General features: G+C 37.7%; 1 protein-coding gene across 1 annotated transcript in view; it reads left to right on the plus strand.

Moving 5' to 3' along the window:
* FAM126B (family with sequence similarity 126 member B) overlaps positions 1-11,291 on the plus strand; it is a 37,256-nt gene that overhangs the window by 23,450 nt on the left and 2,515 nt on the right. The window contains exons 7-10 of the mRNA XM_042783654.1: positions 1,169-1,285; positions 1,835-1,922; positions 7,102-7,261; positions 7,982-8,149. Coding sequence (XP_042639588.1) covers positions 1,169-1,285; positions 1,835-1,922; positions 7,102-7,261; positions 7,982-8,149 — 533 coding nt within the window. The remainder of the gene's footprint in view (positions 1-1,168; positions 1,286-1,834; positions 1,923-7,101; positions 7,262-7,981; positions 8,150-11,291) is intronic.

The following is an 11,291-nucleotide window of genomic DNA, read 5'->3' on the forward strand; positions in this document are numbered from 1 at the left end:
TTATTTGGGATTTATGCTCACCATTATAATTATCCAAAGAAATTAATTGATTAAAATAAGCTAGATACATTATAACTTCTGGTAATTATTAAAGATACCTTTTTTGGAAAAACATCTCTTAATGAGATGGAAGGTAGGAGGTTGTTCATGGTTTGCTTAAAAGGGATGTCACAGACAGCAGTATTTTGACATTTTCCTTTATTTGCTTTGAGATTTTTTTATCTCCCAGCAATTTGCCATAATACAATTTGCACTGAGTGAGAGTTACACCTTTTTTTGTGAAGAGATAGGTAGATGATTATGAAAAAGGTAGTTAGCTATTTAAGAAAAGTTGTTACTCTTAATAACATCATCTGTTAGAATGTATGCCTTCTGAAGGCACACTTTTGTGGCACTCCCTGTTCTGGGTGTAGGCATATAATCATGTGACTGTATGCCTAAACCCAGACCTGTGAATGGCACATAGTAGACGTTCAGTGTTCTGGTTACCTAGTGCCGCTCTGACAGGAAATATACCACAAATGGGATGGCCTTAACAAACAAGAGTTTATTCTTAGAATTTGGAGGCTTTAAGTCCAAGTTCAGAGTGCCAGGCTCTGGGTGCTGGGTAAAAGCCCCTCAACCTTGGGGTCCAGCTCTGTCTCCTGCTCCTGGCCTACTGGAGCTAGAGGCATTTCTCCACTCATACAGCTGCTGGCTGCTGACGCTGAGAAGCCACAAGGTTAACAAGTAAAAAGGCACAGTCCCGATGTTACCAAACCACACAGCAGGCCACTAATTCAAGTCCAATGTAAGTCCCAAGGTCGGCAGAGCATAGCAGGCTGCTGAGCAACGACATGGCTACATGCAGGGTCCAAGCATGCCGTAGACTAGAGACCATTCCCAAGGCTTCTTCTTATATACAGGAAGCAGACCACATCCCAAAGGCAGCTACTTAGCTGCTTGTGGTAGATAGATGCCACCATGGAGTTGATTGCCAGTCTCTTCATGGGAAATAACTACCACCAGCTGCCCAGCCACTGAACCATGCCCAGCCAAGTTGACACACAAACATAACTACCACATTCAGTATAATATTTAAGGAATGAAGAAATTAATTTATGGGAGCAAAAAGGTATTTTACTTAATGAACCAGAAATCACGTGTGGTAAATACCATGTTTTCCTAGGGTTTGTGTTAGTGGGTTTCCACGGCAACATGAAAAACACTGGAAAGAACTCTGTGGTCGAATAGTATTGGATCCTGAATTTATGGTGCAACTTCTCACAGGAGTCTATTATGCCATGTAAGTAGTTGGAATTTGAAATTGTATGAATTCTTTCTGTTTGAAACTACTTTAAAACTTTCTTCTTTTTCAGTAGCATACCCAGTTACTGGATATAACATTTGTTCTATGATAAGCATGTTATCTTGTTTTTCTAATGTGGATTCCTTTTAATACTTTTTAAATAGCCAATATATAACATAAATTGTCATTAAAATTATAGTCTAGAAATTCCTAGGCTCTCTTTATGGAATATTATCTTTACCATCCTCAAGCTTGTTTGCAAACTTGATTTTCATGAATGCGTTAAGTTAGATAACTGAATATCAGCACATGATAAAAACTAATTTATGTGAAGAAACATCTGTAAACTATTTTACACATTAATATTTGAAATCTTCAAATTTTTTAATAACCAAAAATGGGTTAGCTTAGAAATGAAATTATATAAGTATTGATGCAACAAAAACCTACGTCAGAACCAAAATAGTAGGTCTTGGGACAATAGAAAGATTATATTAATGATTAGAGATACTTGCTAAAGATAATAAATGATCTGCTTCTTTATAGGTATAATGGGCAGTGGGACCTTGGCCAGGAAGTCCTTGATGATATCATTTACAGAGCTCAGCTAGAACTCTTTTCTCAACCATTACTGGTAAGTTACATTTACTCTTCATTAAACATATCACTATCTGAAAAAAGCACTACTGAGTAAAATAATTTATATATTTTGGGGTGCCGTTCCAACTTAGAGCAATACTGTGTATAACGGAACAAAGCACTGCCCAGTCTTGTGCTGGCCTCACAGTCGTTGCTATATTTGAGCCTATTGTTGCAGTCACTGTGTCAGTGTATCTCATTGAGAGTCTTCCTCTTTTTTGCTGACCCTCCACTTTACTAGGCATAGTGACCTTCTCCAAGAACTACTCCCTCTTGATAGCATTTCCAAAGTACATGAGGTGAAGGCTCACTATCCTCTATTGTAATGAACATTCTGCCTGTACTTCTTCCAAGACAGATTTGTTTGTTCCTTTGGCAGTCCTTCATGTATTCAGTATTCTTTGCCAACACCATAATTCAAAGGCATCAATTCTTTTGTCTTCTTTATTCATTATCTAGCTTTCGCATATGTATGAGGCAATTGAAAATACCATGCCTTGGATCAGGTGTACCTTAGTCCTCAAGGTGTGATGTCTTTGCTTTTTAACACTTTAAAGGAGTCTTTTGCAGCATATTTGCCCAGTGCAGTATGTCATTTGATTTCTTGACTGCTACTTCCTTGGGTATAGGTTGTGGATCCAGGTAAAATGAAATCTTTGACAACTTCAGTCATTTCTCCATTTATCATGTTATTGGTGGTTGGCCCAGTTGTGAGGAATTTTGTTTTCTTTATATTGAGATGTAATCCATACTGAAGGCTGTTGTTTTGATCTTCATCAGTAAGTGCTTCAAGTCATTGTCACATTCAGCATGCAGACTTCTGTCATCTGCATATCACAGGTTGATAATGAGTCTTCCTCCAATCATAATGTGCCACGTTCTTCCCCGTATAGACTAGCCTCTCAGATTATTACTCAACATACAGATTGCATAAGTATGGTGAAAGAATACAACCCTAATGCACATCTTTCCTCATTTTAAACCATGCAGTGTCCCCTTGTTTTGTTCAAAGAGCTGCCTCTTGATCTGCTTTCCACATGAATATAATGAAATGTTCTGGAATTCATGTTCTTCACAATGTTATCCATAATTTGTTATGATCCACACAGTTGAATGCCTTTGCCTAGTTAATAAAACACAGGTAAATGTTTTTCTCATAATCTGTACTTTCAGTCAAGATCCATCTGACATCAATAATGATATCCCTCATTCCACACCCTCTTCTGAATCTGGCTGGAATTTCTGGCAGTTCCCCTTTATGCATCAGTTATCTTCAGAATTGTCTTGTGTGTGATATTAATGCTATTTATTGTGTGACAATTTCTGTATGCTGTTGCATCATCTTTCTTTGAAATGGGCACAAATACAGATCTCTTCCAATCAGTTGACCAGTGATCTGTCTTCCAAATTTCTTGGATAGACGATTGAGTGCTTCCAGTATTGTATCCATTTATTGAAACATCTCAGTTGGTATTCCATCAGTTCCTGGAGCTTTCTTTTGCACCAGTTCCTTCAGTGCAGCTTGGACTTGTTCCTTCAGTACTGTCAGTTCTTGATCCTGTGCTGTCTCCTGAAATGGTTGAACATTGAACAGTTTTTTTGTCTGGTGACTATATTCCTTCCATCTTGTTTTGATGCTAGCTGTATTGTTGAATATTTTGCCAATAAAATCCTTCAATGCTGCAATTCAAAGTTTGAATTTTTTCTGCAGTTCTTTCAGCTTGAGAAATGCCAAGCAAGTTTTTTCTTTTTGGTTTTCTAATGCCAGGTCTTTGCACATTTCATTATAATGTTTTGCTTTGTTTTCTTGAACTGCCCTTTGAAATCTTCTGTTCAGCTCTTTCATTTCATCATTTCTCCATTCGCTTTAGCTACTGTACATTCAAGTACAAATGTTAGTCTTTTCTGACATCCATTTTAGTCTTGTCTTCCTTTCTTGCCTTTTAAATGACGTTTTACTTTCTTCATAGATGATGTCCTTGGTGTTCATCCCACAACTCCTCTGGTCTTTGGTCATTACTGTTCAATGCATCACATCTGTTCTTGACATGGTTCTAAATTCAGCTTGGTACCTTGGCTTTTGTGAACTTGTTTTAATTTTCACCAGGTTCAACTTGAACCTGCATATGAGCAACTGATGGTTTGTTCCACAGTTGACATTGGCCTTGTTCTAAATGATGATATTGAGCTTCTCCTTTGTCTCTTTCACAGATGTAGTCCATTTGATTGTTGTGTATTCTATCCAACAAAGTCTACATGTATAGTCACAGCTTATGTTGTTTAAAAAAAAAGGGTATTTGCATTGAATAAGTCATTGGTTTTACAAAATCCTGTAATGCAGTCTCTGATGTCATTTCTCTTACCTAACCCATATTTTCCAACTACTAATCCTTCTTTGGGAGCTCTGGTGGTGTAGTGCCTAAGGCATTTGACTGCTAACCAGAAGGTTGGTGGTTCAAACCCACCAGCCACTCCTCAGAAGGACGACTGGGCAATCTACTTCCATAGAGATACCACCTCGGAAACCCAAGGAGAGGTCGCTATGAGTTGAAATTGACTTGAAGGCAGTGAGTTTGGTTTTTTTCTTTTTAAATCCTTCTTTGTTTCTAACTTTTGCATTCAAATCACCAGTAATTATCAATCCATCATTTTATTTTGTTTTGTGGTTGCGGGGAGGGACCTTTTTATTGTGATTTAGGTGATATCCATGCATCTTGAGTGCCTGTTTGCTCAATTTTAGACTGCAGAAGTTGGTAAAAATGTTCAATTTCTTCATCTGTAGCATTGGTTTTTGGTGTATAAGTTTCAGTAATAGTTGTATTAACTGGTCGTCTTGTAGTTGTGTGGGTATCATTCAATCACTCGCAGCATTGTACTTTAGGATAGATCTTGAAATGTTCTTTTGGATGATGAATGTGACCACTCCTCTTCAACTTGTTATTCTCAGCATAGTAGACCATATGGTTATCTGATATTAGCCCACTTTAGGTTACTGATGCCTAGGATATTGAACTTCTTGTGTTGCTTTTCGTTTTTGATGCCTTCTAATTTTTTTGGATTCATACTTCATACTGTTTTCCTCATTCCAATTATTAATGGATGTTTGCATCTGTAGCTGTTTCTTCACCTTTTGAGTCATGCCACATCAGCAAATGAAGGTCTGGAGAGCTTTACTCCATCCACATCATTGAGATCGTCTGTACTTTGAGGAAGCACCTCTTCCCCAGATGAATTTTGAATGTCTTCCAACCTGAAGGCTCATCTTCTGACACTGTATCAGACAGTGTTCTGCTCCTGTTCATTGGGCTTTCATTGGCTGGTTTTTTTTAGAAGATCACTAGGGCCTTCTTCCCAGTCTGTCTTAGTCTGGAACCTCTGCTAGAACCTGTCCACCATGGTAACCTTGCTGTTAATTTGAAGTACCTACAGCATACCTTCCAGCGTCACAGCAACACACAGGCCACCACCGTACGACAAACTCTGACAGTCGAGTACTGGTTTTTGATGTAGCATTTGTAATAATTCTTTTATATTTGAATTCCCCTTTTTTTATATCTCAGTATTCCTAATTTTTACCCTAAGGATTACATTAAAACGAATGAATAACGAGAAATTTACATCATATTGATAATACCTTTATTTGTGAGATTTTTTAAATTCATAGATTTATCCTTGCAACAGTCTTTTTTTTTTTTTTTTATTGTGATGTGGGTGAAAATTTACAGAGCAAATACACTTTCCATACAGCAGTTCACATACACTTTGTCTCATGACATTGACCACAATTTACCACAATGCAACAGCTCCCCTCCTAATTCCTCCCAATAGTTACCTCTTCCTTGTGTCCATCCCTCCATGCAGTCCTGCCCCCTGAGCTGTCTCCCTGTGCATAAGCAGCCCTTCTTTCTCCCATGCTTGTTCTCTCCAAGGAGTGTATCTACCTCAGGTAAATGTTCAACTCATATGCCTGTCTGTTGTTTGGCTGGAAGCCACAGGCATGGGTTCAATTCCAGACCTGAAGGACAGCTAGAGGCCATAGTCTCAGTGGTTCCACCAGGCTCTGTCGGACCTTGCAAGAGTCTTATAAATTAAATAAAAGTAACATTTCCAAAGCAATATATTTAAAAATAAAAAAAAAAAAATAGTACTCTCTAAAAATTAGTACTCTCTAGTCCTAGAACTTTCCTTTATTTGTAGATGTCTTTTAGGAACCCAATAAGTAATACCATCTTTCTCTATTTAAATCCAGGTATAAATAGAAAAAATAGTTGGCAGATGCTGAAACCAGGCATCATTCTTATTACTGATAAAGACTGAATTGAAAGACTTAATTCCTGACCTCTCTGTCTAGCATCTGGAAAAGCTTACTGGAGAACAGGTTTGAATTGGCAGAACAGGCACACTTTCCAGTTGCCAGATTCCATTGTTTCAGGCGGAGAGGGATGGAGAAAGGCAGTTCTATGGCTTAAGATCTTTACCAGATTACCCTGACCATTTAAAGAATTAGGACCAGTCAAAGGCAACTATTCTCCATCTGGATATCTTAGTCTTCTCCAAAGGAGCAGAAAATGGTAAGACAAAATGCCAGAAGTGTTAAGGGAAAATTTTTCTTCATGGAAATAGAGGAGTGAAGAAAAGGTCATTATTTAACAGAATTAAAATTTCCTTATTATTTATCATTTAAGAGTCAGAAACTTATTCTGTTTTCATATATCAGTGTTCAAATGTTAATTTTTCTTTCTTTGGAATGCTATTCTTTTCTCCCTGAAAGTCAGAAACTTCAAAGAGTAATTGGAGTATGTGATTTGACGTTTTAAAAAATCCTTATTTGAGTCATATACTGAAAAAAATGCACAAAATGGATACACAAGCACTTCTGACATACTATACTCTTAAACTACACAATTATGTTGTTGTTATGTGCCGTCGAGTTGGACCCGACTCATAGCGACCCCTCCTTGGGTTTCTGAGGCAGTATCACTACGGAAGTAGATTGCCCAACCTTCCTTCCGAGGAGTGGCTGGTGGGTTTCAACCGCCAGCCTTCTGGTTAGCAGTCAAGTGCCTTAGGCACTATGCTACCAGAGCTCCTACACAATTATGGAAACCACAAGTATAGAATAAACATAAACTATTTTGATTGTAAATTTGTATAGTGTTATGTCATCATTTTAGGTCGCCAATGCCATGAAAAACTCATTACCATTTGATGCTCCTGATTGTTCACAAGAAGGCCAGAAAGTACTTAAAGTAGAAGTCACTCCGACAGTGCCGAGGATTTCTCGTACTGCAATTACAACAGCTTCAATCCGTCGTCATAGATGGAGGAGAGAAGGTAAACCCCAAATCCTCATAGTCCACTTGTGTATTCCAGTAAATTTATCACTGTTTTTACAGGCTGTATTAACCATGACATTATAGCAACCTATATAATTAAGCTAAAACTTTCTTAGTTTTTTAAAATGGCACTGGAAATGTAATTTAAATGCCTAACGTTTACATATATATTACACTTCTCGATGAATGCTAAAACAGAAATAAGATTAAGTGAATTTTTGTCTTTTTATAAACTAGAAATAAAAGTTGGGAAAAAAATCTCTTTAATAAGTCATTTACCATACTGAAAGAAAGGTACATGTATGGGCATTGTGGGAGAAAACTATATAACTGGCCAAAGTAATAGTATAATACAAGCTATCTGTAAAAGAATGAATTCTTTTTAGATTTTTATCTTTGCTTCTCCTTTTTTTGGTATATGCTGAATCCAGCAGTATTTCATAGGCATATGGTACTTGAATTGTCAAGCTGTCTTGCCTAAGAGATATTAATTGCTGTTTTAATGATTCCTATTTTTCTGTCCTATTCATTTGCAAATCTCACATTGTTCATCTGCCGCCTTATGTGTGTGCATGCTGTGCACACACATGTATCTATATAAATAGTATTTGTGTTTATATCATATCCATATATACATTCTCTTATCTGCCTGGGTCAAAATGCTGAGAAAAGAATAGAGCAGCACAAAAACACTAAAATGTTATATGTTGAATCCCAGATGGCTTTGACTTCTCAAACGAGGCTGACTCGAGTATTCCTGGCTCCCCGATCCAACACGGCTCCACTGACCTAGGGATCAAACGTGTGCAAGAGGGGGAGGTGCTGGTGCGCAGGAGCCCTGAGCATGGCTCGACGGAGCCCAACTCAGCAGCAGCCACAACAGAGGGTAGGACAGAGATGAGGAGGCAGAAGTCAGTGAGGCAGTTGCTGGAGAAGGATCCTGGCTCTCTGCTCCCAAGCAGAACATCTTTCTATTCTTAGTGTGTGTGTCCACTACCCCCGGGTGTATTAGCTCCTCCTTGCAAAGGACACCCCCCCTATATGCCTAGCACCAGGTCAGGTATAATCTTTAGTTACCATTTGTGCTGGCCTGGAGTCTGCATCCCTGTGTGATCAAAGAACAGCTTGGCATGGCTACTAACAAGGCAGAGTCCCGTCTCCAAAAGGTCTGCAAATGCTTTGAATTTTTTCATTACTGAGCATGTTTATTCAGGTATTAGGAAAGGAAAATGCATCCAATGGACATGAGTTTTAGTAGTCATAGTGAATTGATTTTATTTACACAATTCTTTAAAAATTTGTGAAGAGGATTTTTAAAAACCTTAATGTACTGTCTTTGAGAAATTAGACTGAATTGGAGCTGATTAATTTATCTCTAATCCCAAGGTGGTCATTTAGCAAGAATTTCATTTTCGTTTAATTGAGTATACTGGTATACTTGTGGATCAAGTTGACTTGGTCTAAGTAATGAACTGCTCACTCTATAAATGTGCTATTCTGGTGCACACTACATTGTACAATTTAGTGCAAATTATGGTTGCATTACATAGCTCCCAAACAGAATTGAAATGTATTCCTTAGAGGCCAGATACCCTACAAGGTCTTTGAGAAATAATGTAGAGAACAATTTAGGTATTTCAAAATGAGAATTTAGTGTCTCCTCCCCAACCCCATTTGTTAAAAAACAAAACAAAACATTTCTTTCTGATAGGAATATATTTACGTGGTGTTTTGCTTGTAATATCATAGGCTTTGTGAAAGAAGGCAACAATGGCTGCCTAATGGTTTTTTTTTTTTCCCATTATTTACTATCTCTTACATATTTCATTAAATAATGTGTATTATGTAATATATTACTGCTGTGGACCTTTTACACTTATTTATAGAATATAACAGTAGTTTTAAAATGGATGACATACCTTTATGTATTTTAGAAGCAAAATATATGTGAAGTGGTTACCTTCCACCTTAGGGGGAGGTCTCTTGCTCTTTTGGTGCATTAGAAATTTGAGCATGCTCAGTAAGAATCTAAATCTGCCCTCTGTTCCCTTGCCCATTTGTCCAGATTGACCTTCTTCATTTAATAGTACTGCATGTGCATGACCTAAGGTCCCAAAGAAGTTGGTGCTGTTTTGCAGAGACCATTCTTTAAATGGCTGTGGAAGATGTAGCAAAAACCTTTTTGGTTTTTCATTATCTCTTTATGTTACCCCTAGGAGTCGGTTTTATCTTGCCTAAACCCATTAAAAAAAAAAAAAAGAATATGAGTAAATGTTAAACCCAAAGTTGGCCTAAATTTTAACAACAGTCTATTTCTCAACATTCTTGATAATTGAATGAGCCATTGAGGTGTGTCTACTATCAGCATTATAGTGTTGGAGTGATTGTCTAAGTGATAGTTGATTAAATTCTAGAAAGAATAGGATTAGTTTGGAATGTTTCTTTCAATTCATCAAAAGTTATACATTATGAAAAAGGAACCCAAATAGTAATTAATTTTAATATCTCCGGAGCTCTGGTAGCATAGTGCCTAAGGCACTTGACTGCTAACCAGAAGGCTGGCGGTTCAAACCCACCAGCCACTCCTCGGAAGGAAGGTTGGGCAGTCCTACTTCTGTAGTGATACCGCCTCAGAAACCCAAGGAGGGGTCGCTATGAGTTGGGGCCGACTCAACGGCAAATAACAACAACATCAGTGGTAACAGGAGTGCTAGTGGTGCAGTGATTGAAGCATTTGGCTGTTAACCAAATGTTCAACAGTTCAAATCCATCAGCTGCTCCATAGGAGAAAGATGAGGCAGCCTGCATCTATAAAGATTCACCGCCTTGCAAACCCTAAGAGGCAGTTCTGCTCTGTCCTATAGGGTCACAATGAGTTGGAATTGACTCAGTGGCACTGGGTATAGGGTTTTGGGATCAATGGTAAAAAGATCTCAGTTGGTGGGGAGCATAACTACAAGGAAAGAAGAATAAATTCCTTGAGTATGTTTGACATTTCTAAAAGTTACTTCACCTTTTAATCTAGATTCTTGTAGCTTTAAATCAATAGAGGCTAAATTTATAAGGAAAGGCAGTCACAAGTAGAAAAGTTCATGAAAAAATCCTTCTGCGTTGTCTTTTCTTTGGGTCATGATTGGTATTGTCATCACGTAGGGAGAAAGTTAGAAAGGAAAAAAGCTGAGGAAGACTATTCATTGCCTTTTTATTCCTTGAGGTTTGTGGAACAGAAAGAAGAAACTTCTCTGAAATCTGTGAAAACTTTTGGTAATTCTAAAATCGGCTGGAGCTTTTGAATTAACATCAATAGTTGACTTTTTCTTTTAAAAGCAAACTTGTTTTCTAGTATGGTCTGAAAGGTAACACCCTGTGACCCATGAAACATATAGTGCCCACCTACCGTTTCCTCCTCTGAGGTTTAGTGCAAAGCTTCTCTCCCACTTTTAGTACATGTAGCCATTTGGTGGGAGCCTGTATAACTGCATGAAACTGAAGAAACAGGCCTCAACCCACCAAGCCTAGCACCAGAGACCACTCAGGACATACATGCCTACTAATTGTATCAAAATCCATAATATAAAACAAAAAAAAAATCCATAATACCTCCAAAAAATTTTTTTTCATTTCATTGAAAATGCCTTCCACTACTGAAAATACAGGGTTTCAACAAAAAACTCAAAGCAAAACGTAATTCAATCTTGGAATAGTTAAAATTTTATTCATTATATGTGGAAATTGAAGGAATGATATGAGCCTATCACATACCTATTTCCTGAATGTCAAGTGACATTCTATTTATAACTTTAAAAGCTGGACTTAAAATTATTATTAAACTGAGGACAATGCCTGTGATTAAAGTATAGTCAGTGTTCCATTATGTTGAAAAAGATTTCTTAGTATATAAAATAGGAGCTCTGGTAGCATAGTGCCTAAAGCACTTGACTGCTTACCAGAAGGCTGGCGGTTCAAACCCACCAGCCACTCCTCGGAAGGAAGGTTGGGCAATCCTACTTCCGTAGTGATACTGCCTC

This window comes from Orycteropus afer, unplaced genomic scaffold, assembly GCF_000298275.1.
Source record: "Orycteropus afer afer isolate SDZICR_OR568_19922 unplaced genomic scaffold, OryAfe1.0 scaffold00002, whole genome shotgun sequence".
Classification (NCBI taxonomy): domain Eukaryota; kingdom Metazoa; phylum Chordata; class Mammalia; order Tubulidentata; family Orycteropodidae; genus Orycteropus; species Orycteropus afer.